The 23,044-nt window shown below is 44.9% G+C and overlaps 1 protein-coding gene and 1 non-coding gene across 3 annotated transcripts in view; both read right to left on the reverse strand.

Annotated features, from left to right (window-relative positions):
• The window catches only part of LOC102798272 (E3 ubiquitin-protein ligase DTX4-like), a 48,077-nt gene that overhangs the window by 22,874 nt on the left and 2,159 nt on the right, over positions 1 to 23,044 (reverse strand). The window contains exons 1-2 of one of the 2 annotated variants that reach the window (XM_087842202.1): positions 22,662 to 23,002; positions 22,191 to 22,417 (exon numbers count right to left, since the gene is read on the reverse strand). In XM_087842202.1, the coding sequence (XP_087698328.1) occupies positions 22,191 to 22,417; positions 22,662 to 22,663 (229 nt within the window). In that variant the 5' untranslated portion in view covers positions 22,664 to 23,002. Of the gene's footprint in view, positions 1 to 22,190; positions 22,418 to 22,661; positions 23,003 to 23,044 lie in introns of those variants that run through there. The other variant, XM_087842201.1, reaches the window with a different exon arrangement.
• Positions 8,440 to 8,527, reverse strand: trnay-gua (transfer RNA tyrosine (anticodon GUA)). Its single transcript is given in 2 exon segments — positions 8,440 to 8,475; positions 8,491 to 8,527. It is a non-coding gene; the product is annotated as a tRNA-Tyr (tRNA).

Here is a 23,044-nt window from a genome sequence, read left to right on the forward strand (position 1 = left end):
CGACGACGGATGAATGTGATGATAGAAATTGAAGTCAGAGAGCACAGGCCAGCACAAACAAACTTTATTGAGGTTTTCTAGACAAAATTGTTACAAGTAGGCCTTTATATATTTCATTACTCAGCTGTCAGTGTTCCGTTATTTTATGTCAGTTATTGTAAGTAATTTCCAATTGAATGCTGGGTATGTGGTCAGTATAATCCCAGAATAAGGACACGTCATAGTGTTTTATACTATAAACACTGCCAAACAGAACTGAAATGCGACCCTGTAATGCATGAAAGCTGAAGTGGGGTGGCTAATATTTTTATTTATCAAGTTCTATGATGAACTTTTGGTCTTGGTGTAGGGAACTATTTATATTTTAGGGGGTGCGCTGATTGGTTTAATGATGTCTCTCAGCTGGAGCAGGAAAACCTTGGTGACCCACCAGAAGAACTGGAGTATGGTGGTCTGGGTTAAAATATCAATACAGTCTAAATATCAGGTGTGTGGCTACATGTTGGTGACCTTTTCCTGGATTCTGGCTCCACTGACAGGTGAGTCATGACTGGTAATCGGCGTGGGTGGCATGTTGAACCTCACCTCGTCAATTAACATCACATTTAGGAGGTCAATTGAAATGAATGAGAACATGTACGCAAGCTCGTAAATGTAAAAAGACAGAAAACAAAAACGTGTCTGTGGGTGAGAAAGGCTCGGATACGTGAGAGAAAAATAAATGGATGAGGTTACTAAGTTCATATGTACAGAGCCCCGCAGGGGACATGGGAGAAAAAAAAATTAAGACGGACTTTTGCGAGATCTCGCAAAACAAACTCGGGATCTCGCAAAACTTTTGCGAGATCTCGCAAAACAAACTCGGGACCTTGCAAAACTTTTGCGAGATCTCGCAAAACAAACTCGGGATCTCACAAAAATTTTGCGAGATCTCGCAAACATTTTAGCCGCATTCTTCGGACGCTGGCTCAAAGCCGACTGGGAGGTCGAGGCATGATGTGCCAGGAAAGCGAGATCTTGCAAAACTTTTGCGAGATCCCGAGTTAGTTTTGCGAGATCTTGCAAAACTAAAATTAAGACGGACTTTTGCGAGATCTCGCAAAACAAACTCGGGATCTCGCAAAACTTTTGCGAGATCTCGCAAACGTTTTAGCCGCATTCTTCGGACGCTGGCTCGAAGCCGACTGGGAGGTCGAGGCACGATGTGAAAGCGAGATCTTGCAAAACTTTTGCGAGATCCCGAGTTTGTTTTGCAAGATCTCGCAAAAGTCCGTCTTAATTTTTTTTTCTCCCATGTCCCCTGCGGGGCTCCGTACATATGAAATATTAGATTTTTATAAATGTCTTTGCCAGTCTTGGCAGCCGGGGGTCAGTCCGCCAGGGCCTCCGCTCCTGGCCGCCACCCGGCACACAATGCACCCGACCCCTATGGCGCCTCCTGCGGGTGGTGGGCCTGCGGGAGGATGGGCCCATGTCTCCTCTTCGGGCTGTGCCCGGCCGGGCCCCATGGACTAAGGCCCGGCCACCAGACGCTCGCCCTCGGGCACCCTCCCCGGGCCTGGCTCCAGGGCGGGGCCCCGGTAACCCTATCCCGGGCAGGGTAAACTGTTCCCTCTGTGTTTTTTTCATAGGGGTCTTCTGAATCGCTCTTTGTCTGGTCCCTCACCCAGGACCAATTTGCCATGGGAGACCCTACCAGGGGGCAAAAGCCCCCAGACAACATAGCCCCTGGGATCCCTGGGACACACAAACCCCTCCACCACGATAAGGTTGCGATTCACGGATTCACATCGAAAGGAGCCAGCTGAGGTGGTTTGGGCATCTGGTAAGGATGCCCCCTGGGCGCCTCCTGGGTGAGGTGTTCCAGGCATGTCCCACCGGGAGGAGGCCCCGGGGCAGACCCAGGACACGCTGGAGAGATTATATCTCTCGGCTGGCCTGGGAACGCCTTGGTGTTCCCCCGGATGAGCTGGAGGAGGTGGCTGGGGAGAGGGAGGTCTGGGCTTCTCTGCTTAGGCTGCTGCCCCCGCGACCCGGCCCCGGATAAAGCGGATGAAGATGGATGGATGGATCTTTGCAAAAATGTAAAAAACCAAAACCCTCAAAGCCAACAGAGCCTCTTTGCTTCACTTCTGGCCGTGCTGCTCCTGTGCTGGTGTTTCATGGTGGGCGACTAATAGGGGCGGAGTTTCTAACACAAGTAACACAAACACAATTATATGATTTAGTCAATCTCAACAACTACTGGCAATAAATAAGCTTTAATATATTTCATATTTGCCTGAGTTAAAAATCGGAAGGTATTTACATCGTAGAAAATCTGAATTTTAATGAACTGCCCTAACTTTTCAACCTCACACGAACTAACGGTCAGCACAGATGGTTGTAAAACACTTAGGAGACTCTGCACATCTCGGAGGAGTAACTGTTGTTGTAAACAGAACAGCACAGCAGACCCAAAACCCAACAAAGAAAGTCATGAAAACTCCAATAAAGTGAAAAGAGAAAGCAGAGAAATTTGCCTCGAGTCTGATCACATGAGCTGAACTAAATCTGTGGGCGGATTGATTTAGATATATCCCGATTCCACCCCGAGAGATATGATCTTGTGGCCTGATCGGCCACCCCTAAATGAATAATAATCTAATTTCCCATTAATAGGCAGCGTGCCTGCAGAAAGAGCAGAGACGCTGAGAGGAACTGAAAAGGGCAACAACTGATGGCAACATGATGCAGCCTCTCGAGCTGCATGCATGATTTTCATTAAAATACTTCGATGAGTTTCCACCACAACAGCTCCACAAAGGGGACGGGAGAGTCCTCTTCTGACAGTCACATGCTCGTATTGTTGTGTTTTCACTTTCAGTCTAACTAACAGTCTGCTAAACAGTCAAAAGATTTTTTTAAATACCACAAGAAATACTCAGAACAGTGTTTCTCTATCCCCCCGTGGGGCCGAGGGATGGCAGGAGGCTCCCTAAGCCAACCAACCAGAAACTACCACCGTCTCCAGGGGAACGAGCTATTCAGTCAAAGCCAGGGCAAGAGCAGGAGGGCATATGTGTGAGAGGCTGTTATAAAGAGGTTATACTGGCAGAGGCATAAGCACACAAACCTAAAAAAACACCAAAGGAGGTGAAGAAACAGAGACAGAGCGAATGATCGAACTGAGATATCAAACTCTGCGTTGTGCCTGGAGATGTGCAGAAGTTCACAAGAACATCCTCAGTGTGTGGGAGACGAGAAACGGTGCTTCCCCTCCTCCTCCTCCTCCTTCACACTCTGTTGAATGGACAGCACAGCAGGGAGCACTTGACCTGCTGATTACCATGAGAAACGTAATTTCTCTCTTTCGAACTGCAAAGAGAACAAGTTCATTCAGCCTGAGACAAACGGCAGACTGAGGCCGACCCTCGCCGCTGTCTGTCTGTCTGAGGAGAAGGGCTGTCTGTCCCACCGTGACAGCAAAATGTGAAATCTGGCCAGACATTTCCTAAATTTAGAGGCAGAGAGATCCAAAAAGGTCTTAATGTGAGATATGACCTCGACCAAGATGAGAGCGAGAATTTAAAGTTCAGTCACGACTTGTTGGTGTTTTCTGGTGAGAAGAACCTGCAAAACGCTCAAGCAGCCGTTCCTTTGTGGTTAGAGCTGTGTCAAACCCAGAAAACACCAAAAACACATATAATACGAACACTTTAGCAAGTACAGACATAGCTACCGCCATTAGATCCCCCGCCGCTAATGCACTCAAAGCAAACACAGGACAGATCAGGGCTCGTTGTCACTGATGCTCAAACCTGATTCAAATCTGATTTCTGATCAAAATATTGGATTAGTGCATACCTACACAGAACACCACACTCTGTACACGAAAGCAGGAGGAGGAGGCATTGTGGGAAAAGGATTCGCTGTACTGCATCTGTGTACTTTGTGTGTAGTTACAGCTTAATCTGTGCTGGACTCCCACTCAGCAGGCCAAGGTCTTATCACAGAGAAGACGAGCTGCCCTTTGTTTCTGAACACAGTATCAACATCTGAAAGGTTTCCGTGTGCATACCGATCTTTTTCTGCATATCACACGGCCTTGACAGCTCATTTCCAGATAACTGCAAAAGTCACATGAGCCCTTTTTTGCACTAAATGTTTCCTGACGTCCGAGTCTCGTCCGATCTGGGAGCATCTTCATATCCAATATTCATAGAAAACAGGAATATTAATTACGCATTTACAGCGATTATTACTTAAAAAGGTTTAAAAGAAGAACTGTGTACCAACAGCTAACAGTAAACTAGCAACAGCCAAGTTAAAACCTACAGCACATGTTACAGTCTCGGGACACATTGTTATAAATTTTCTTTTAATAAGGTTCCAAATACAGACAGTATCAAATGATTTGTGTAGCTACTTCTTACGGTGAAAACATTGTGCACTCCACTTCCAGCATTGGATGGACTTTGTACTGGATATGGCAGCCTCGCTTCTGTCAGTCTGCCCCAGGGCAGCTGTGGCTACAACTAGGGCTGCCACGATTAGTCGACTAGTCACGATTACATCGACTATCAAAATCGTCGACGACTGATTTAATAGTCGACGCGTCGTTTGAAGCTTTGTAAGATTACAAAAGACGCAGGAATAAGTAGTAGGATTTAAGAGTGTAATAACGGACTGAAACAGAAGATGGCAGCACTGCATGTACAAGGATGCCAGCTGCCGTTAAACCCCGCAGAAGAAGAAGCTGTGTCCCAGAATTCATAGCGCGGCCCAGCTCAGTTTACAACAATGGCGGCAGCTAGTTAGTTTTAATATTGCTCTTATTATTCTTTCTGGGTCACAAAATAAACGTTTAACATGTTTTCAGGCGAGAATGTAGCTGTGTAAACCTCAAATATCTGCTCATTTTATCAAGACACCACATATTTTCAAAAGCGCTCCGACGTTTTCGGAGACGTCTGTTAGCCACTAGCTCGATAGCTAGCCGGGGGCTAGGCTCACTAGAGCCGTGTGAACACCGGACTCCTGCTAATCTCGCTACTCAGGTTAAACATGATATATAAGTCACTTAGATAACTTAAAAATGTTATTGTTTGGCTTTTTTTTAGTATTTTATTTGTTCCTGATTAAATCGGTTTGGCTGAGATTAAAGTTATAGTTTTTACACAGCTGAATAAACGTCAAGCAGACAGCTGATTATCAGAAGTGTGAGATGCTCTAGAATATACTCCGGTGTACTGTTATATTTTAGACAGCAAGGAGTCCATTAAACTTCACTGAAATAATCTGCAAATTTCATTAAAATTTAATAAACTCTCATCTTGTCTTTATTTTTAGTTAGCACATACCTTAAACACTTAAAGCTGTAAGCTAATGATAGTTATATAAGAGCAGATGCTGCTGGTGCAATAAGCTGTATGTTTTACGTCCAATGGATGATGATCTGATTAGTTGAGTAATCGCAAAAATAATCAGTGACTAGTCGACTATCAAAATAATCGTTTGTGGCAGCCCTAGCTACAACTGTAGCTGCCTCCACCAGTGTGTGAATGTGAGAGTGAATGAATAGTGCAATTTTAAAGTGCTCTGAGTATCTAGAAAAGCGCTATATAAATGCAATCCATTATTACTGTTATTGTTACTGGGAAGCTGGCAGGTTAAAGATAAGTTGTTCAATCCAACTGATGCAAACATCCACCTGGTAAGTCAAGGTTGCCGTGGATGCGCAAAAATAGTTAATAGGTTTGTAAATATTCACTAAGCTTGAGAACATCTGACCTTTCCAGGACTTATTTTACTTCGACAGCTGCATGACAACTAAAAATAAACTAGTTCTATAACTCATCAACATCCAGTCGGTGGCCAGTGAACCACTAAGGTTAGACTTTAGTCGCATTACAAAAGATGGACGTAGCTTCCAGATCGGAAAAACTAAGCACTTTATATTTAATGGCCAGCAGGAAACCATAATGTTTTTCAGTGGACAAAAGGCCCTCAGCTCTGAGCTCAGTTAGTCTTTTTTAGTTTTTAATTAAGTTAATTTTGGCCTTTTTACGAGTCACAAAGGAGGACAACGCTCATTAACCGGTAGTCATTAGCCAATGAGCTGTTCTTCAGCCTCTCAGATCCACTCCACACTTCCAGTTTTAAAACACCCCGATGGCGACAGTGAAATCGCTCAGCTGGAACCTTATGGACTTGTTTACAGGCTGTCACATACACAAATAACAGTAAGCTAGTATCTGTGGAAACATCAGCCAGTCTCTTAATCAGGGCGTAACATATAAAATAATTGTGCAGTACATGACTAAACTGACTGGACATCAGCCATGACATGACTGATCCAGAACCAGTCCAGCCCAGTTCTTCTGGCAAAGCCTTTCCAAAACTCTGACATAATCGAGGCAGGTCGCCAGCTTTGGCTTCAAGTTAGGTTGCATAAATGTGAAGCTAATCAGCTCCATTCATAGAGGTCGTGTTTAGCATATTTTACATGAGAAAATGAGAATATTGTATATTCAATAAAGAAAGGTAACGTGAGCGGAGAGAATGGGGATTGTTGTAAGGGCAGAATTTTAGAGCTGGCACAACATTTTATATCTGCAACTTCATAAACAAAACACAGACTGTCTCCTCCCTACAGAGCCTGTGCAGAGGAATCAGTGCTTTCAGCAGCTCCTGCAAACTGAGCACTTATAATGCAGTAAATTTAACCAAACAGCTGGACAGGTGGACTGACATCTGACCTGGACAGCACCTGACGTGCTGTCTCAGCGAGCTTCGTCTCCTGTTTCAGCAAATACAGACAGCAGAGAAGTACAAGGCAGACGTGGACCTCCGGCTAAAAATGTAAATCTACATCAGCTGACGAGGAATCTGCTCGGAAGGGACTACAGCCACGGGCCATTCTTGTTACGTTACCCCTCTGAGGTCTGGGAGGTCACTGGTGATAACCCGTGAATGACCTGCAGGCACCGTCTCATGCTACCAGTAGTGCCAAGCACACTTACAAACCGGAAAACCCCAATAACACAGCAGGCTGGAAAATCCTCCCGTGGGATGCATGTGAGGGAGGAATTCTCCCTGTTTCTCAAATATGAATTTCAGGCCCTCCCTTCATACTGGTTTTCTCAGTCAGTCAGGAGAAACTGGGCGTGGGTGTTTGTGTACTCGTGTGTTTACTGTAGGTATGCTGGGTGTCCTCCATAAAAGGGTCTGATTAAAGCAGTTACAGCTGTAGGAACGAGCATGTCGTATGGGGAAAGCTTCACAGCCGCGGTCCCTCTCCTCGCTCTTATAGTACCACACCTCTCCCAAATCATCCATCTGTCAGAGTCGGATCAGCACGCGGCGCTCGGCTGCTTTCGCTTGTCGCTCACGTTCGAAATCAAGCGAAGCGTGTTTTGGGTGTAGCCGATTCCTGGATTTCTGCTTCGAAGAAAAAGAAAACTGCAACATAATGAGTTGTTAAATGAAGCCAAGAGAATGCACGCTGCGTGTGTGTGCGTGTGTGTGTGTGTGTGTGTGTGTGTGTGTGTGTGTGTGTGTGTGGGGCAGACCCAACAGCAAAAGTAAATAAGGAAAACGTGTGAATATCACAGAGCTCAGGCAGCACAAAGAGGCCTGAAGCAGGTGGAGAAAGAAACTGGCCATCTGGTCTTTATTGTTCTCCCTCTCTGTCTTTACCACTGACCCCTCCCTGCATTCAAACACACACACGCACACACACAACATTGCAGACTGACCAGCAGGCGCACACATGTTAGGGTCGGGTCACGCTTTATGCCGCTCTCACTTCTCGTCCATGTGAGAAAGTCTGGGATGAGCCGACACTTCCTCTTCACACTTCTCGTATCAGCCACACGTTAATAATCTGCTTAGAAAGCTTGAACCTGTCTCACAGACTCCACCAGTCACTCTTTACCAACACGATGATTACAGCGTACGTGATTTTTCTTTGGTCCCAAATTCCTCTGTGCAGGAAAACCTCTGAACGTGTACGTTTCCTTAGTGACCTGTATTTATTGTGTTTCCAGAAAACATCCAAGTGATCCTAAATTCTACTTTTTACAGGATTTCGAGCAGTAAAATAGATTTTTATGCGTATTCAGGACCAAGGATTATAAATAGAAACCTTTTTTGCATTTATTTTTGCTCTTAAGCTCTCAGTTTGTCTTGTATTACAAATCAAGCGCACCGCATCACATTACAGCTCTGTGATTTTTGCCCCTGTAAACTCATTCGCCATTTAGTGGAGCCTGAGCGAAGACGAGATCTGTGTAAAATAAGTCAAACTCAGAGTTTCTGTAGGTTCTTTGTTTACGAACTGTTTGGAAGTCGTTCTGCTACCTTCAGAACAATCAGATCATTGAACACGAGCACCCAAAATGATTACCTTGGATGCTTTGTGCATTTTTTGGTAGTGTATGTGAAAATAAAACAGCTTCCTTCGAGCCGGATTTGAACCAGCGACCTAAGGATCTCTGCTGTTGCCACCTACAGTCCTCCGCTCTACCAACTGAGCTATCGAAGGAGACAAACAACCTGTCCAAACGTTTAAACCCGTCTTCTGATATGGTAAATGGTCTGTATTTATATAGCACTTTACTAGTCCCTAAGGACGCCAAAGCGCTTTACACATCCACACATTGGTGATGGCAGCTACATTGTAGCCACAGCCACCCTGGGGCGCACTGACAGAGGCGAGGCTGCCGGACACTGGCGCCACCGGGCCCTCTGACCACCACCAGTAGGCAACAGGTGAAGTGTCTCGCCCAAGGACACAACGACCGAGACTGTCCAAGCCGGGGCTCGAACCGGCAACCTTCCGATTACAAGGCGAACTCCCAACTCCTCACTCCTTGTTCTCATCATCATAGGAGTCCTTTGAATCATACATTGGCTAGCCCATCAACCCAGGACCAAACTGAATTGGGAGACCAGCATGCCTCCCAGATGACCACAGGGCGGACCGAGGACACGCTGGAGAGATCGCACCTCTCGACTGGCTTGCGAACACCTCGGTGTCCTTCCAGAGGAGCCGGAGAGGAGGAAAGAGGCATGCGCTTGACTGGCTTGACCCAGGAAAGTGTGAGAAAATAAACAGATACATGAGATGTTTTTTTAACATCTCATGTATCTGTCATAGATAAAGGAAACAGTGTGATAACCACAAACAGAAACATTAACTAAAAGTTTTCCCATATAAAATCAAAACCTTATTTTAGTCCGTAAAACAGCTCAGTCACTCGAGGGTTGAAATAATGCAGCATGTCACATGTGGGAAGGTTTTATTCTGTGTTCAAATGTTCATATTTCTAATTCTATGAAAGCCAGATAAACCAGAATGGATGAAATCACATTCGCTGGCAGCGGTGTAAAGACTATGTGCTCGCTATTCTTAGTTCTTAAAGTCTGGCACATTTTGCTTGGACTAAATCTAAATAAGGACTCCTCAGCAGAGCTTAGCAAGCATCTAGCATACAGCGCCATGCACATCCAGTATCATCCTGGGCTCCGCCTGCTCCTCCAGGCCCTCTTAAATCAGATGTGCACCGAAACATTGTGACATCATCCTTTTTAACTTTCCTCCACCCGTTAAAAGGACGACGAAGATTTCTTCCCCATCTTTCAAACGTGACGTGTCCCAGTTTGAACCCAACCTGAACCAGAAGCAAATGAGGCGAAACTACTGCAATTTTAACAACTTCTCGAAAAATTTTCCTCGACCTCGCAGCTCCACTTCTCCATTCATCATCCTCAAATGGCCCCCCGAGCGCCCTCGAGCAGGGCTCGGGGCTGGCGAGACTGATGAACACCACCGGAGTCTTTATGAAGACGGGGATGGAAAAATTCAAATTGACACACTTGGAAAGGTCGCACCGAGACCGGATTGTGGCGCATTCTCACGGCAATAAAACCGAAACGAGACTAAAAGAGGAAGCGGTCGAGAGGACGATAAGACGAACCTGCTTCATGCGCTTTATTTCGTCTCGACTTTTGTCATCACTTTCACACTTTCTGTTCTTCGTCCTGATTTCTCACCCTCCTGCTGTCTGATGCCGTCTTTTCCTCTTCCCTCATCCTTCTTTGATTTCTCTTCTTCCAGCCAAACTACAAACTTGCGCCAGCTTTTGTAATCTTAACACTGAGATTAGGGCGACTACCTAAGCTGAATAAATAAAACGAGCTCCTGAACATTAAAGTAGACCCCATTATGTTCATTCCCTGCTTCTTATTTTTATTCTTGGACTCGCTTGAGTTTGCATTATTCACACTTCATAATAATCCTTCATGTCGCACTGAGATTTGCTTCTCACTGAACTGGACCCCTGTTTTCTTTCCGTCTACATGCGCCAAACAAAAGAAGTGTGCAGCTACCAACAGTACAGCTCTTTAATCTTCGGCCTCTCGTCATGGTCAGATGGATACCTCTGTCTGCTGGGTGTAGTTCAGTAGAAACATGCAATGAGATTCACGGTTTCTGGACAGCGACGTTGTTTTTTTAGGGGTGAATTCACACTTTAAGGCTAAAAAACTCCCCGAGAAGCAGCAGGGACATAAATATTTACTGATGCCTTCACATGCTTTCCTATATGTGTGTGCACAGGCGGTGAGTGACGCCCCCCCGGAGGCCTCCCAGTAACAGTAACTCGACACGCAGAGTTTCACAACAGAAACGCTGAGCTCTGACCCTTCCCGCTTCTTCATCTCACTTTCCCTGGACTTCCTTCTGCACAGAAAACAAGCTGACGCTCTGCAGGACACTAGCTCGGCTTTCTTCGGTCTGCTTCTCGAGGATTAGCGAGCGGCGGCGTTGCACAACCGGAACAGCAGTTTCAATTCAGACATTTTTATGCAACAGCCTTTGCAAACGTATGCTAATGCACTGACGGGGTAAACAGAAATGGTTTTAACACTGACTCGGGGCACTCCTGTCACATTTTTGTGTTTTACTTTGAAGGTTACGTCTCTCGCATGTCACATGTGTTTTCACTTTCTGCTTTTGTTTCCTTCCCTCCTTTGTTATTGTCTGTCCACCCTCCTTAGTTCCACCTGTGTTTGATTTCCTGCGGTTTTAAGACATAATAAAAAGTCCGCCTGTTTCTCCTGAATAGCATCAGTAAGAAATCGGGATTCCTGGAAGCTGCTTGATTTCTGCTATTATCTTATTGGCTGCAAGCAATTAAAAAATGATAAACGCTGCGATGCCGATGTCCTGTTGCCTTTTTCACATTTACTGAGCAGAGCATTTACAATTCATACAGGTTCATAAAGTGCTTTTTGGCTGCAGCGGCGGTCTTGTTTTCAGCTACGGAGCCCTGCAAGGGACTTCTGCGAGATCTCACAAAGGTTTTGAGAGATCTCGCAAAATAGGCTGCATCCTTCGCAGGGTGCATCTGAAGGCCGATGACTTCACAGCCAGGCGACGAAGTCTCAATTTGAAGGCTGCTTCAAATGCATCCTTCATTTCCCCGAATTTGATGGATGATTCGGGTGTATCCGCGCGGCCCAGCCAATTCCAGTTTCCAACATTGGCGGCAGCTAGTTAGTTTTAATATTACTCTTTCTGGGTGAAAGTGTAAACTTCAAATTTCTGCTCGGTTTATCAGGACATCACATATTTGCAAAAGTCTTTGGAGACATCTGTTACCCACCTGCTCGAAGATGACCAGGGGGTCGAGGCCGACTAGAGCCAGAGGGAACACCGCACTCTGGGCACATCGTGCCTCGACCACCCGGTCAGCATTGAGCTGGCGGTGCCTATTTTGCAAGATCTTGCAAAAGTTCTTCTTTATTTTTTTTTCTCCAATGTCCCTTGCGGGGCTCCGTATTTAACCTTTTCACACTTCTTTCACTTGATAGTTTTATCTTCCTTTGTAAATTTAGCCACTCTGCAGTCCTGTCAGTGGGCTGTTTGTGATACACGTATGACGCCGGCTCATATCTAGATTCTGGGTAGATTTATTTATTAATTTAATTTATTTATTATTATTATTATTATTATTATTATTATTATTATTATTATTATTTATTATTTATTTTTATATTTATTTATTTTAATTTATTAATTTAGATTTATTGATTTGATAACCTTTGTATTTGGAACTTTCTTCATCTGTGGGCCTGAATGGAAACTCCAACTGTTATCTCTTTAGAAAACAGTACATTTACAGCGATGCTGTTCATTCTCTTAAAGATATTTACTATCACACCAAAGAGAGACGACACGTCCAGGCACGTGATTTAATTTCCTGACAATATCGTGATCTTTCAGCGTTCTCCGTCGTTTCTTATTCCACTAAAATTCCTCATCACTGTTTAACTTTCAGCTGAGCTCTCCACTCTCTTTTTTTTTTTTCTCCACACCCACCCACTTTGTCCTCTTCTCTCTCTCCCTCTCTTCGTGTCTTTGTCTCACCTTGAAAGAGTCCCGTCCCTCGAGTGTTGGGTTCAGATTCAATTTTCAGCTTCAGAGAGTGTGAGAGAGAAAAGCATACAAAGAGGGCAAGAGGTCGAGAAGAGAGAGAGATCAGGTGAACCAGAGGAAGCAGAACATAAAGCGGAGAGTTTGAGACAAAGGAAGAGACCCAGTTTCCATTTGGGAACGGCGTATAGGTAAAAACTGAATATGAAGAGGCGGTGCTAACTCTTCGCCCGATCCTTCGTGTTGGTTTTGAATTTTTAAGAAAATCTGAGATGGTTAAGAAGCTTTTACCTTAGAAAGGTGATACCAAGCTCTGTGTTCAGAGCTTGCTCCGCTACCTTTACAAGGCTTAAAAATGTCAAACGAGACGTTTAGTCTTTGGTAATCCTTCTGCTGCAGATTCTCAGAAACACTGAGGCGTAGTAGCCTGAACATTAGAAGCAGAGCAGTGTGACACGTCTGCAGACTGTGGGCTTGATAGATAAAGCCCAAACATATCAAACAACAAGACCCTTTAAACAAACAAACGACTCTTGCATGGAGGTTTCACCAGTGCGTGCAAACCCATTGTTTATTTCCTGCCAACTGGTTTGTTGTGCGTGCAGACAGTCAATGTTGATGTTTGCTGCCACTCCCTCTCCCCCCCATCCTCCGCTCTTTGTTGTCACCACCAATCTACCCCCAACCCTCCGTCCCTGGGGAATCCACCCCCGACCCGCCTTCTACCGTGACCCTAACGCCCCGGGGCTTTGTGGGGGTCTGGGAATGTGCCTCCTTCAGCAGGACCAGCTGGAGCGAGAGCAGCAACAAGCTGCAGGGGCAACAAAAAAACACAAGATGCCCTCGAAGTCTGAAAAAAACAGAAGCCCGCACAAAGAAAGCGATGACGAGCCGCTCTTTTAAAGCCCAGTAAAATAAGGACATTTACTTCACTCTGTTGAAAACATCTCGTAAAAACGTGTTTACTTTATTTCGACAACCACACCCTCATCTCGGTTATGGCAGTCAGAGCAGCTCAAATGTGCTGGGTGCAAAGATGTTCTGCTAAGTCAGGCCTCTCCTAAACCACATGAACACTAATTAGTGACTAATTTTTAAAAAATGTTTACACACAAGCGTAAAATACGATTGGCCAACCAATTTACTGGATGGATCATCTTGTTTCTTTTTCCTAACAGCAGGGTCACCAGGTCGTCCAGCATCCAGCTGCCTCTCCACTCAGCCTCTCGTCCCACAGTCTGCTTCACATGCTACTGTAGCACACATATGCTGCAGATATGTTCAGCCTGTTGGTCACTGCTCACACATGCTGTGACATCAACACAATTTAGTGTGCAAACCAACGTGTGCGACAAGTGAAAACAACGCTAGAGGATGAAAGTGGTGAGCATAAACTGTTACAGTTTCCAGCAGCAGTCCAAGTTTGTGAAGCCAGAATCTGCCCAAAGAATGAGAGACTCTGTGGAGAGGCAGCTGGCTGTAGCGGCTCTGCATTGATTTCTCTCAAAATATTTGCATGGGTTTGTCTCCTCGCAAACTCCAAAGAAGAGAAGTCCAACATCTTCACTGTTTTCATACCAGAGCTGCTGATTGACTGTAAGTCTTCATGAAAAGCAGGACAGAAGTATGAAGGCAAATAGAGGATTTTTGTTACAAATATAAATAAAGGGCAGGGATAGCTCAGTAGGTAAATGGTAAATGGTCTGTATTTATATAGCGCTTTACTAGTCCCTAAGGACCCCAAAGCGCTTTACACATCCTGTCATCCACCCATTCACACACTGGTGATGGCAGTTACATTGTAACCACAGCCACCCTGGGGCGCACTGACAGAGGCGAGGCTGCCGGACACTGGCGCCACCGGGCCCTCTGACCACCACCAGTAGGCAACGGGTGAAGTGTCTTGCCCAAGGACACAACGACTGAGACTGTCGGTGCCGGGGCTCGAACCGGCAACCTTCCGATTACAAGACGAACGCCCAACTCTTGAGCCACGATCGCCCACGTAGAGTGGTGGCTCCATGATCGGAAGGTTGGGGGTTCGACTCCACTGAACGGTTACCCTGAGATACCCCTGAGCAAGGTACCGTCCCTACACACTGCTCCCCGGGCGCTGCATTGGTGGCTGCCCACTGCTTCACTGGGTGAATGGGTTAAGTGCAGAGGAGTAATTTCCCTACGGGAAATCCCTTCTGTACCAATTTCACATAAAAAGAACTTCAAGCAGGACAGGAACAGGAAGTTAAGATACTGTCAGATTAAAATCTTTGTGTTTTACCTGCAGGAAATCGTGTTGTACTCACACAAATGACTGAACGCATACATGTGTTCAAAGGAGGCTCGTCCCAAATAGCTCATCAAGGTCATAACGTCACATTTTTGCATATATGAATAATTACACTCCCTTTTCCAAAAACTACAAGTGATGAAGTGATTTGAGACGATCCATCATAGAAGTTAATTTAGGAAGAAAAGGAGCTGGATCGCAAGCAAGGATGAACTGAAAAGCCTCCACGGTCCAAAGGAAGAGACGAGACCACCGCCACCACAACGACAACCTTCATGTCTAAGAAGTGCAGAGCAGGAATACCACATCACTGTTAGCGATGAAGCTCCCAGGGAAGCTTCACGAAGGCTTTTCCCTGAACGTCAGCTAAACGGCGTGCTATCAGTGGTGACAGCGCAGCGAGCGTCTGCGGAGCGACGATCCCGCTGCGAGACCTGAGGTGAACAGGAAACACATCTGACAGTGCTGGGAGAGCTTGCACTGGGAGGGAGATCCTTTCATATGTGACTGTAAAGACAGACCTGTAGTGCATGTCTTCTTCCCAGCGGGGTCAAATGTACACGCCGCTCTCCGAAGGAAGTCTCCATCTGCAGCAGGAGGTGTTCTGCAGGAGGACCTGGCAGCTCAAAGGTGCTGAGGACCTCGTCTGCCGTTAGGACGGTTTATATTTCCACACTTTGAAAAACAAATTTATGGAGCAGTTTTGTGCAAAAAGCTCAGGGAACAACTTCAAAACAAACCTGTGTGAATTCGCCTTTGTGTCATCTGAAATGTGATGTGCTTTTGCACCAGCCAGTCTCCATGCCAGTCACATCAGGTGATGACTCAGCTACCTTCTACTGATCTAACTGGCAAATCTCACACAGGGGGAAGCATTTAAAGTATTTAAAGGCAACAGCTCAGCCTCTGAGAGTCTGCATTCAGGTCACTTCCCTGTGGTACATGAACAGGTCTCCCTACAGGTCCTTATCTATCTGCAAGCCACTTTGCAGCCCACCTCCACCCCAACTCCTCTATTTCATACTTCATCAGTATCGTATCTGCTGCTCTGTGCCTGCTTTCTACATCTCTGTCCCAAAAGGCCACCAGATTTAAGGAGAAAGCAAAATATCTGAGATGAAAAACATGAGAGCATTCTGCGGTTTAACAAACGTAGATCTGAAAACTAAGTGGGAATTATTACCAGAAGCTCGTCTTTCATTCACTCAAAAAAATGAAATTGGGTGGTTGTTACATTTTGTAAATGTAACAACCTCAACAACCGTAACAAATTTACATTTTGTAAATGTAACAACCGATTGTGGCTCAAGAGTTGGGAGTTCGCCTTGTAATCAAAAGGTTGCCGGTTCGAGCCCCGGCTTGGACAGTCTCGGTCGTTGTGTCCTTGGGCAAGACACTTCACCCGTTGCCTACTGGTGGTGGTCAGAGGGGCCGGTGGCGCCAGTGTCCAGCAGCCTCGCCTCTGTCAGTGCGCCCCAGGGTGGCTGTGGCTACAATGTAGCTGCCATCACCAGTGTGTGAATGTGTGGATGACTGGATATGTAAAGCGCTTTGGGGTCCTTAGGGACTAGTAAAGCGCTATACAAATACAGGCCATTTACCATTTACAAAATTCAAACTTGTAATGTGAACAAAATAATTTCATGTTTCTGTGGTGAACGTAATTAAATCACGTAGGATCCGCATGAAAGTCAGCAACTTAATTTATTCTTGTTGAGATGACCTGATACAATGTAGTAAGAGTGGTTAGTTGCCTGGACTCACAAAATTCACAAGATCACACAAGAGTTCAAACCACAGGAAGAAGGCCTTGGGTTCAAATCTCCAATCTGGCCAAGTTTGCAGTGGGTTCTCTCTGGTCATGGAGTAATTAGGGTTAGGTTAATTGGTGTTTCCAAAATAGTGTAAATGTCTGCAAGTTGTCTGTCTCCCTGTGACAGACTGGCGACCTGTCCTGTACTCTGGCTCTCACCCTATCACATCTGGGATAGGCCCCAGCTTCCCTGCTACCATGGTAAAGATAAGAGGATGGATGGAGTGGAAGTTATTATAAATCCATTAACATTTGATGTTAACCAGACTCTAGACTTTGTTGAACACTCCAAAAAAACACAACTCTTTAAATAATCACGGAAAGCATTTCCACATGGCTTTCTATTACAATTACGCATTTTTGTCGCACTAACGTAATTTGCGTGGGTTGGATCAACTCAATTAAATTAAGTTGGACTCAACTGTAGTAAAACAGTTGATTCATCATTAATTAATCAAGTTAGTCCAAGTCAAGCACATTAAGTTGGAATAACAGAATTGCATGATGCTGAAACAAAGTAATTTAATTACGTGGAAATTCTTTCCATGATTTTTTTTTTGAGTGTTCTTTATGTACGTTATAACCTCAGACTTATCAGAACCTGTGCCTCAGCTTTTTCTCTAAACGCTTTCTCCCTTCCGTGCATGTCAAAACCACAACGAGCGTGCTCGCATCTGTTTGGGAAAATCCGAGATCTCTGGAAAGACGATGTGAGCGTGAGAGAAAGAACGAAAGAATACGCACTGCCCAATTATCTCGCTCCTTCTGCACCGAAAACATACTCATACACTTCTCTCTCTCCCACGTCGGACAGAAAGACCCCTGGGATTATTTTTTTTTTGCCTATCGATGAAACTAAACACTCGGGCAGCAGAAAGAGCCGGGGAAGAGCAGAGGGAGCAACAGAGGAGTGAACTCTGCTCATTAAGCCTCGAAATTCTCCATTCTGCCCACAAAGTGGAGGTCCCTCTGTTTCTTTTCTCCGTCGGAGGAGGATGCAGCTGCTGGGAAAGTGTGTGTGCATGTGTGTGTGTGCATGTGTGTGTGTGCATGTGTCAGTGGATAAGTGTTTAAGTATGCAGTGAACTCAGAGCTGTGATGGTCATTCACAGCTGCTCCAAAACATCATACTGCTGGATTTCAACACACACACACACACACACGCACACACACTAACATTTGTTCTGTATCACAGAAATATTTAAAGACAAAAACTTGTTTTTCTTTTTTATTTGTTATTTTTTAAAGATTTCATGTTATGTTTTGGATGCTTTCTCACTGTTTCAAAGAGCTTTCTGTTTGCTAAAAATGCATTTCTACAATGTTTTCAGTTTTCTTTTTAAAACTTGAAAGTATAAAATCAAAGCTGTGGTAATATAAAGCCCCTTAGTACCAAAAACTAGACCGCCTGCTGCTTCTGCAAGCCACTTTGAATTTTCTCCACTCAAAAAAAAACCTTAACCGTGACCTTTTTCTGAACCCAACCAGTTATCTTTAATGATGACGTCATGTAATAAACACGAAACAAACACCTGCGTCATCTGAGATCAATCATTTAGTCCATCAACACTGAAATGAATCAGTACAAGTCAAAAAGTACACGTAAAAACTACGCTCAGGAAGCTGGATCAGCAGATTAGCGGTCGTGGCTAGGTCATGAACTGTGATGAAACTTCAGTTTGTTGTAGTTTGACTGTTTTTGTGACTTTGGTGTTTAACACGTTGTTTCTGAATTAAACTGTATTAACAGCTCTGCTAAGGCGTCAGGAGGTGTTAAAAACACTCTAAATATACGTGCAAATACTCAAACTACCACTTCCGTGGTCTCCCATCTCCTTCAGTGCAGTTTAGCTCACTTGGCTTTCTGTCTGCTGTTTATATCCGTCTGACTCTCTCCTACTCTCTGTTTGAATATTCATTGCTCTTTTAAGTTTGATAAACAAGCGTCCTCTGTTGTTAAATCTTGTTTCCATCAATTGCGTCTTATTAGCAAGGCCAGACATTATGTCCCACGTAGGGACCTTGGAAAGCTTATCCACGCCTTTGTGACATCTAGGTTGGATTATTGCAGCTCACTTCACTTCGGTCTTAACTCTCCTCTCCTCCATAGACTCCAAATTGTTCAGAATGCAGCTGCTCGTCTCCTTACTGGTAGTGGGCGGCGTGTCTCTATCACCCGTCCTTGCTGACCTGCATTGGCTTCCCGTTAAGTATCGCATTCGATTCGAAATCCTGCTGCTCACCTTCCAAATTATTAACAATATAGCTCCAAGCTACCTCATTGAGCTACTTAGATCATACACCAATACTAGAGCATTAAGATCATCTTCCCAGTCACTCCTGGTACTGCTGAGATCTCGGCTGAAGACTAGAGGTGACCACGCGTTTGCCTTATGGAATAACCTCCCCATCGCTATACGCGAGTCTGATTACATCCATTCCTTCAAATCGCGGTTAAAAACTTATTTAGCCTTTTCTAACAGTTAACGCTTGCTTACAAATGTGGATTGCACAACACTGGATATTATATTCTTCATTTCCAGTTAATACTTGTACAGCTGCTGTTATTGTGTATATATATATTTATATTTCTTCATACATTCTTATATATTTCTATACTGTGTATTGTGTATTTTGTTGTACAGTTATTTTATTTTCAACTTTAATTTATATATTTTATCTTATTCTTTCCCAGTTAAATTTACCCTTCATTCTAATTTGTGTTGTACAGTTATCTCATTTTTAACTTAATTTTTATACTTTATTTTATTTTATTCCTTCCTAGTTAAATTTACCCTTTTTAATTTTCATATTTATTTCCTATCTTATTCATAGCCTTTTTCTTTTTTTTTCTTTAGGTCACGAGCAGTTGTCTAAGCATTTCACTGCATATCGTGCTGTGTATGTGACAAATACAATTTGAATTTGAATTTGTTTGATAGTTAGCTTAACGCTTATTCTTATCTTCGGCTTTTAATTCATTTTTAATTTTTTGACTGTTTTATCCTCTACACTTAGCCTTCTTTTATGCTTTTATATGCAATTCTTTTGCCTTCGTGTGTTTTAATGCCATTCAACCTGCTAGCATGTTTTGGTACCTTGCCATAGCCCTCATCCTTCCCTGTTACTTCATCTTACCCTCTTGCATGTTAAGCACTTTGGTACACCGCTGGTTTTTAAATGTGCTACATAAATAAAGTTTGTTGTTGTTGTTGTTGTTCAATGCAACAAAATTCACAGTGAAACTGGTCTCATGTACGTTTTTCTGTTTCTGTTGTCAGATAAGAGAACGTCCGAAACATCTCAAACGCAGCCCACAAACATCAGGACAAACCAAACAAACTCAAGCCATTCACCAAACTCTGCATTCTCAAATGTTCTGTGCTCGATTAAAGTTTGCAGATCTGGATCTCGAGTCGTCAGCCAGCCTTTTAAACCTGAAGTCAGATCCTATGAGAGATCACAGATGGTGTCTTTCGATTTCCTCACATTGCATATTTCAGCCCTGTTGACCCAAATAAATGTGGTGGAAACATCTGGAGGATTGTCCAGCAGAATCCCAGATCGACTGCATCCTCTAGCAGGATTTTCCTGGATAACACTGCCTTTGGAGACGTCTCAGGGTATGTAAGAACGGTCCCAGTCGTCATACGCTGAGCAAACGGATGTATATTTTTATGAATTATATTACAGGTGCATTATAGAGTTCTTGGAACTAAATAATACTTATTCTTTACGAGTCAAACAACTTGTCAAGCTCTAAAAATACTTCTAATTTTCCAAACACCCCTGATTAGTAGGCTGCCACCATCACACCGGGAACAGCAAATTTAAGACATTAAAAATTAAGTTATTAATGACTTTGCTGAGACTTTTAGAGCGACCCTGAGAGCTGTAATAGAGCCGCTGGTAAGCCTTTGCTGGACCCTGGGCTACATGTTTGACACCACTGTCTTATACCTCTGTCTAAGCTTATACTGATGTGTTTAGGGGTAAACAGTGACTTAAGGAAAAAGCTTTAACCATGATTAGTAGAGGCTAAAATCCAGATGCTAAAGAAGTGGACTGCGCACTAACAGAATTCCTGAGGTTGGGCAAGAGGTGTCTTTGCAGGAAACCCTTAGAAACCCCTCGAATTGGTGGGTGTGTTGCCAGGTTCCTTCTACAGAAATTATATTTGTGTGTCTAGACTGTATTAACAGAACAATCTGGCAACTCTGTGACATTAGACGAACACGTGTACACCAATTACACAAACGATGTTTGAAAGTTATGTAAGTGAGAGAAACAGGAAAACAGAGACTTTAAAATAAACATGAAACCAGAAAACTGGGAGTGTGGAACATCTTATTACAGATGTGTCAGCAATTTCCACATCTGGGAGCCTGCTAGGGCCCACTTGGGTCTGAGTGATGTACATGTTAGGTACTCGGTGCTCGCTGCAGTCTTGTTCTGAACGACAGGTGTCACTACTCGCTTTTTAATTCAGCGCTGGATGAAAAGGAACTAAAGACGATGAAACAGGGACAAAGCAATAGCGGAGTTCTTTTCAAAGTTTTCTCCTAAAAGTCTCCAAATCGATGCACCGCAGTACGGTGGTGGATGTGGCTCAGGCATGAGAGCAAGTAGAGCAGGGGTGTCCAACTCCAGGCCTCGAGGGTCGGTGTCCTGCAGGTTTTAGATCTAACCCACGGTCAACACACCTGAATCAAATGATTAGCTCATTACCAGGCTTCTGGAGAACTTCAGGACATGTTGAGGAGGTAATTTAGTCATTTAAATCAGCTGTGTTGGATCAAGGACACATCTAAAACCTGCAGGATACCGGCCCTCGAGGCCCGGAGTTTGACACCTGTGAAGTAGAGAATGACAGGGTTCAGTCTCTGGCTACTACAGCCTGCATGCTGAAGCAACCCCGTACAAGACAGAGAACACCTGCAAGTGTCACTAGTTTATTGTCCACAAACCACCACCTGAGAAGTGAAACGCTGGCCTGTCGACACAGTCCTCCTGTGCATTTCCAGCTACTTTATCGCTGTGGCTTTCAAATGTATCTTCTCAAACTGGATATGAAGCAATGCAGAAAGAAGTGGAAAAAGTAGAAGGACAAATACATTTGCCTCTAAAAATAAAACAAAGAACAGGCACCCAGCCACCGGGACACAAGGTAACTAACGCATAACACACTTGGATAAATACCGACAATGATGTCGCCAACTTACGTACAAAGATTCGCAGCAGACGTCTGAAACAGGCCTGAGACGAGCTGCGTGCGTATGTGCTTGTGTGGTTGGGCGAATGAGGCTTGTAGTAAAAAGTAAAATAAAAGTACTATTCCATTTTAACATGTTTATATATTCAGAAATAGTACACTTGGGCCCTTAGTCTGTCCACGCAGCGCATTACAAAAATAAAGAGGTGTAAAACGAAACTACACCGAAGCTGTAAATTCACAATCATGCTGCTGTTTTCAACACTCTGATATTCTGATCTCCACTGGACCCCCCCTTCCTCGTTATGGGTCCCCCAATAATAGAAATCCTGTAAGCACCCCTGGCCATAACAGGACTGCTGCTTCAGTGCAGCAAGTTTATGTCCCCGAGCCTGCAAATAAACCCCGACATGACAGCTCTGCAGCGTGCACCATATGCCCCATCGTCCCAGCTTACCTGTGTCCTGTCTGAACTGGTGCATGGACTGGAGATCTATGATGTAGGGCGAGAGCCGGCTGTCCACCTGGCCGAGCACCACGCTCCCTCCGCGGGGGTCGCTGCTCCGGATGGCCGCCTCTATCTGGTGGGAGACGGCGGGGCTGTAGGGCCGCCACCGGCCGTGTTCGTTCAGCCATTCCCACACCACCACGGCAGAGGCCAGGAGCATGTTGTTACTGTTGGCCCTGGAGGGGAGCAGCACAGATGAAACGACAAGAAAACAGTGAGAAGCAGCAGCGCCGTGGAGGTAAAACAGGAGGCTGTTAGCCCAAATAAAGGCAAGCAGAGGCCAAAAGCGCAGCGAACGGGCTGAAATTCTCCGCTATAATCCCTCCGTTTCAGCCACGATCGCTCCCTGTCTGTGCGAGCCAGTGTCGTGATAAATAACAAAGGCCCGAGCCTGAAACGAAGCCAGGCTGGGGGACTTACATGGAGCCGAGGCTGAGCTAACGCCGGGAGAAGGCGACGCATTCTTCCACGAAGATCCGAGCTCCGCGCATGGCCGCGGGGAGAAGGAAATCACGGCCCCCGCTCAGCCTGCCTTTGTTAGACCACCGACACGCTGCGCTAAAACACACTGACACACACGCAGAGCTCGGCGGCCTGGTGCGGAGGCTCCTGTGCGCTGGGGTAACTCCAGTCTCGGCCTCGGTGCCGCGTAAAAATAAAAAAATAATAAAGCCGCTGATTCCTTTTGCTGGGTGTAGACAGCAACAGCTAGTGTGTGTGTTTGTGGGTGTGGGTGTGTGCCTTCCTTCTGTAGTTTGGGGCGTTGCAAACAGAAACGTTGAGAAAGTAGCTTCCAGCAGCGC

The sequence above is a fragment of the Neolamprologus brichardi genome, chromosome 6 (genome assembly GCF_056152115.1).
Source record: "Neolamprologus brichardi isolate AB-2024 chromosome 6, ASM5615211v1, whole genome shotgun sequence".
Classification (NCBI taxonomy): Eukaryota; Metazoa; Chordata; class Actinopteri; order Cichliformes; family Cichlidae; genus Neolamprologus; species Neolamprologus brichardi.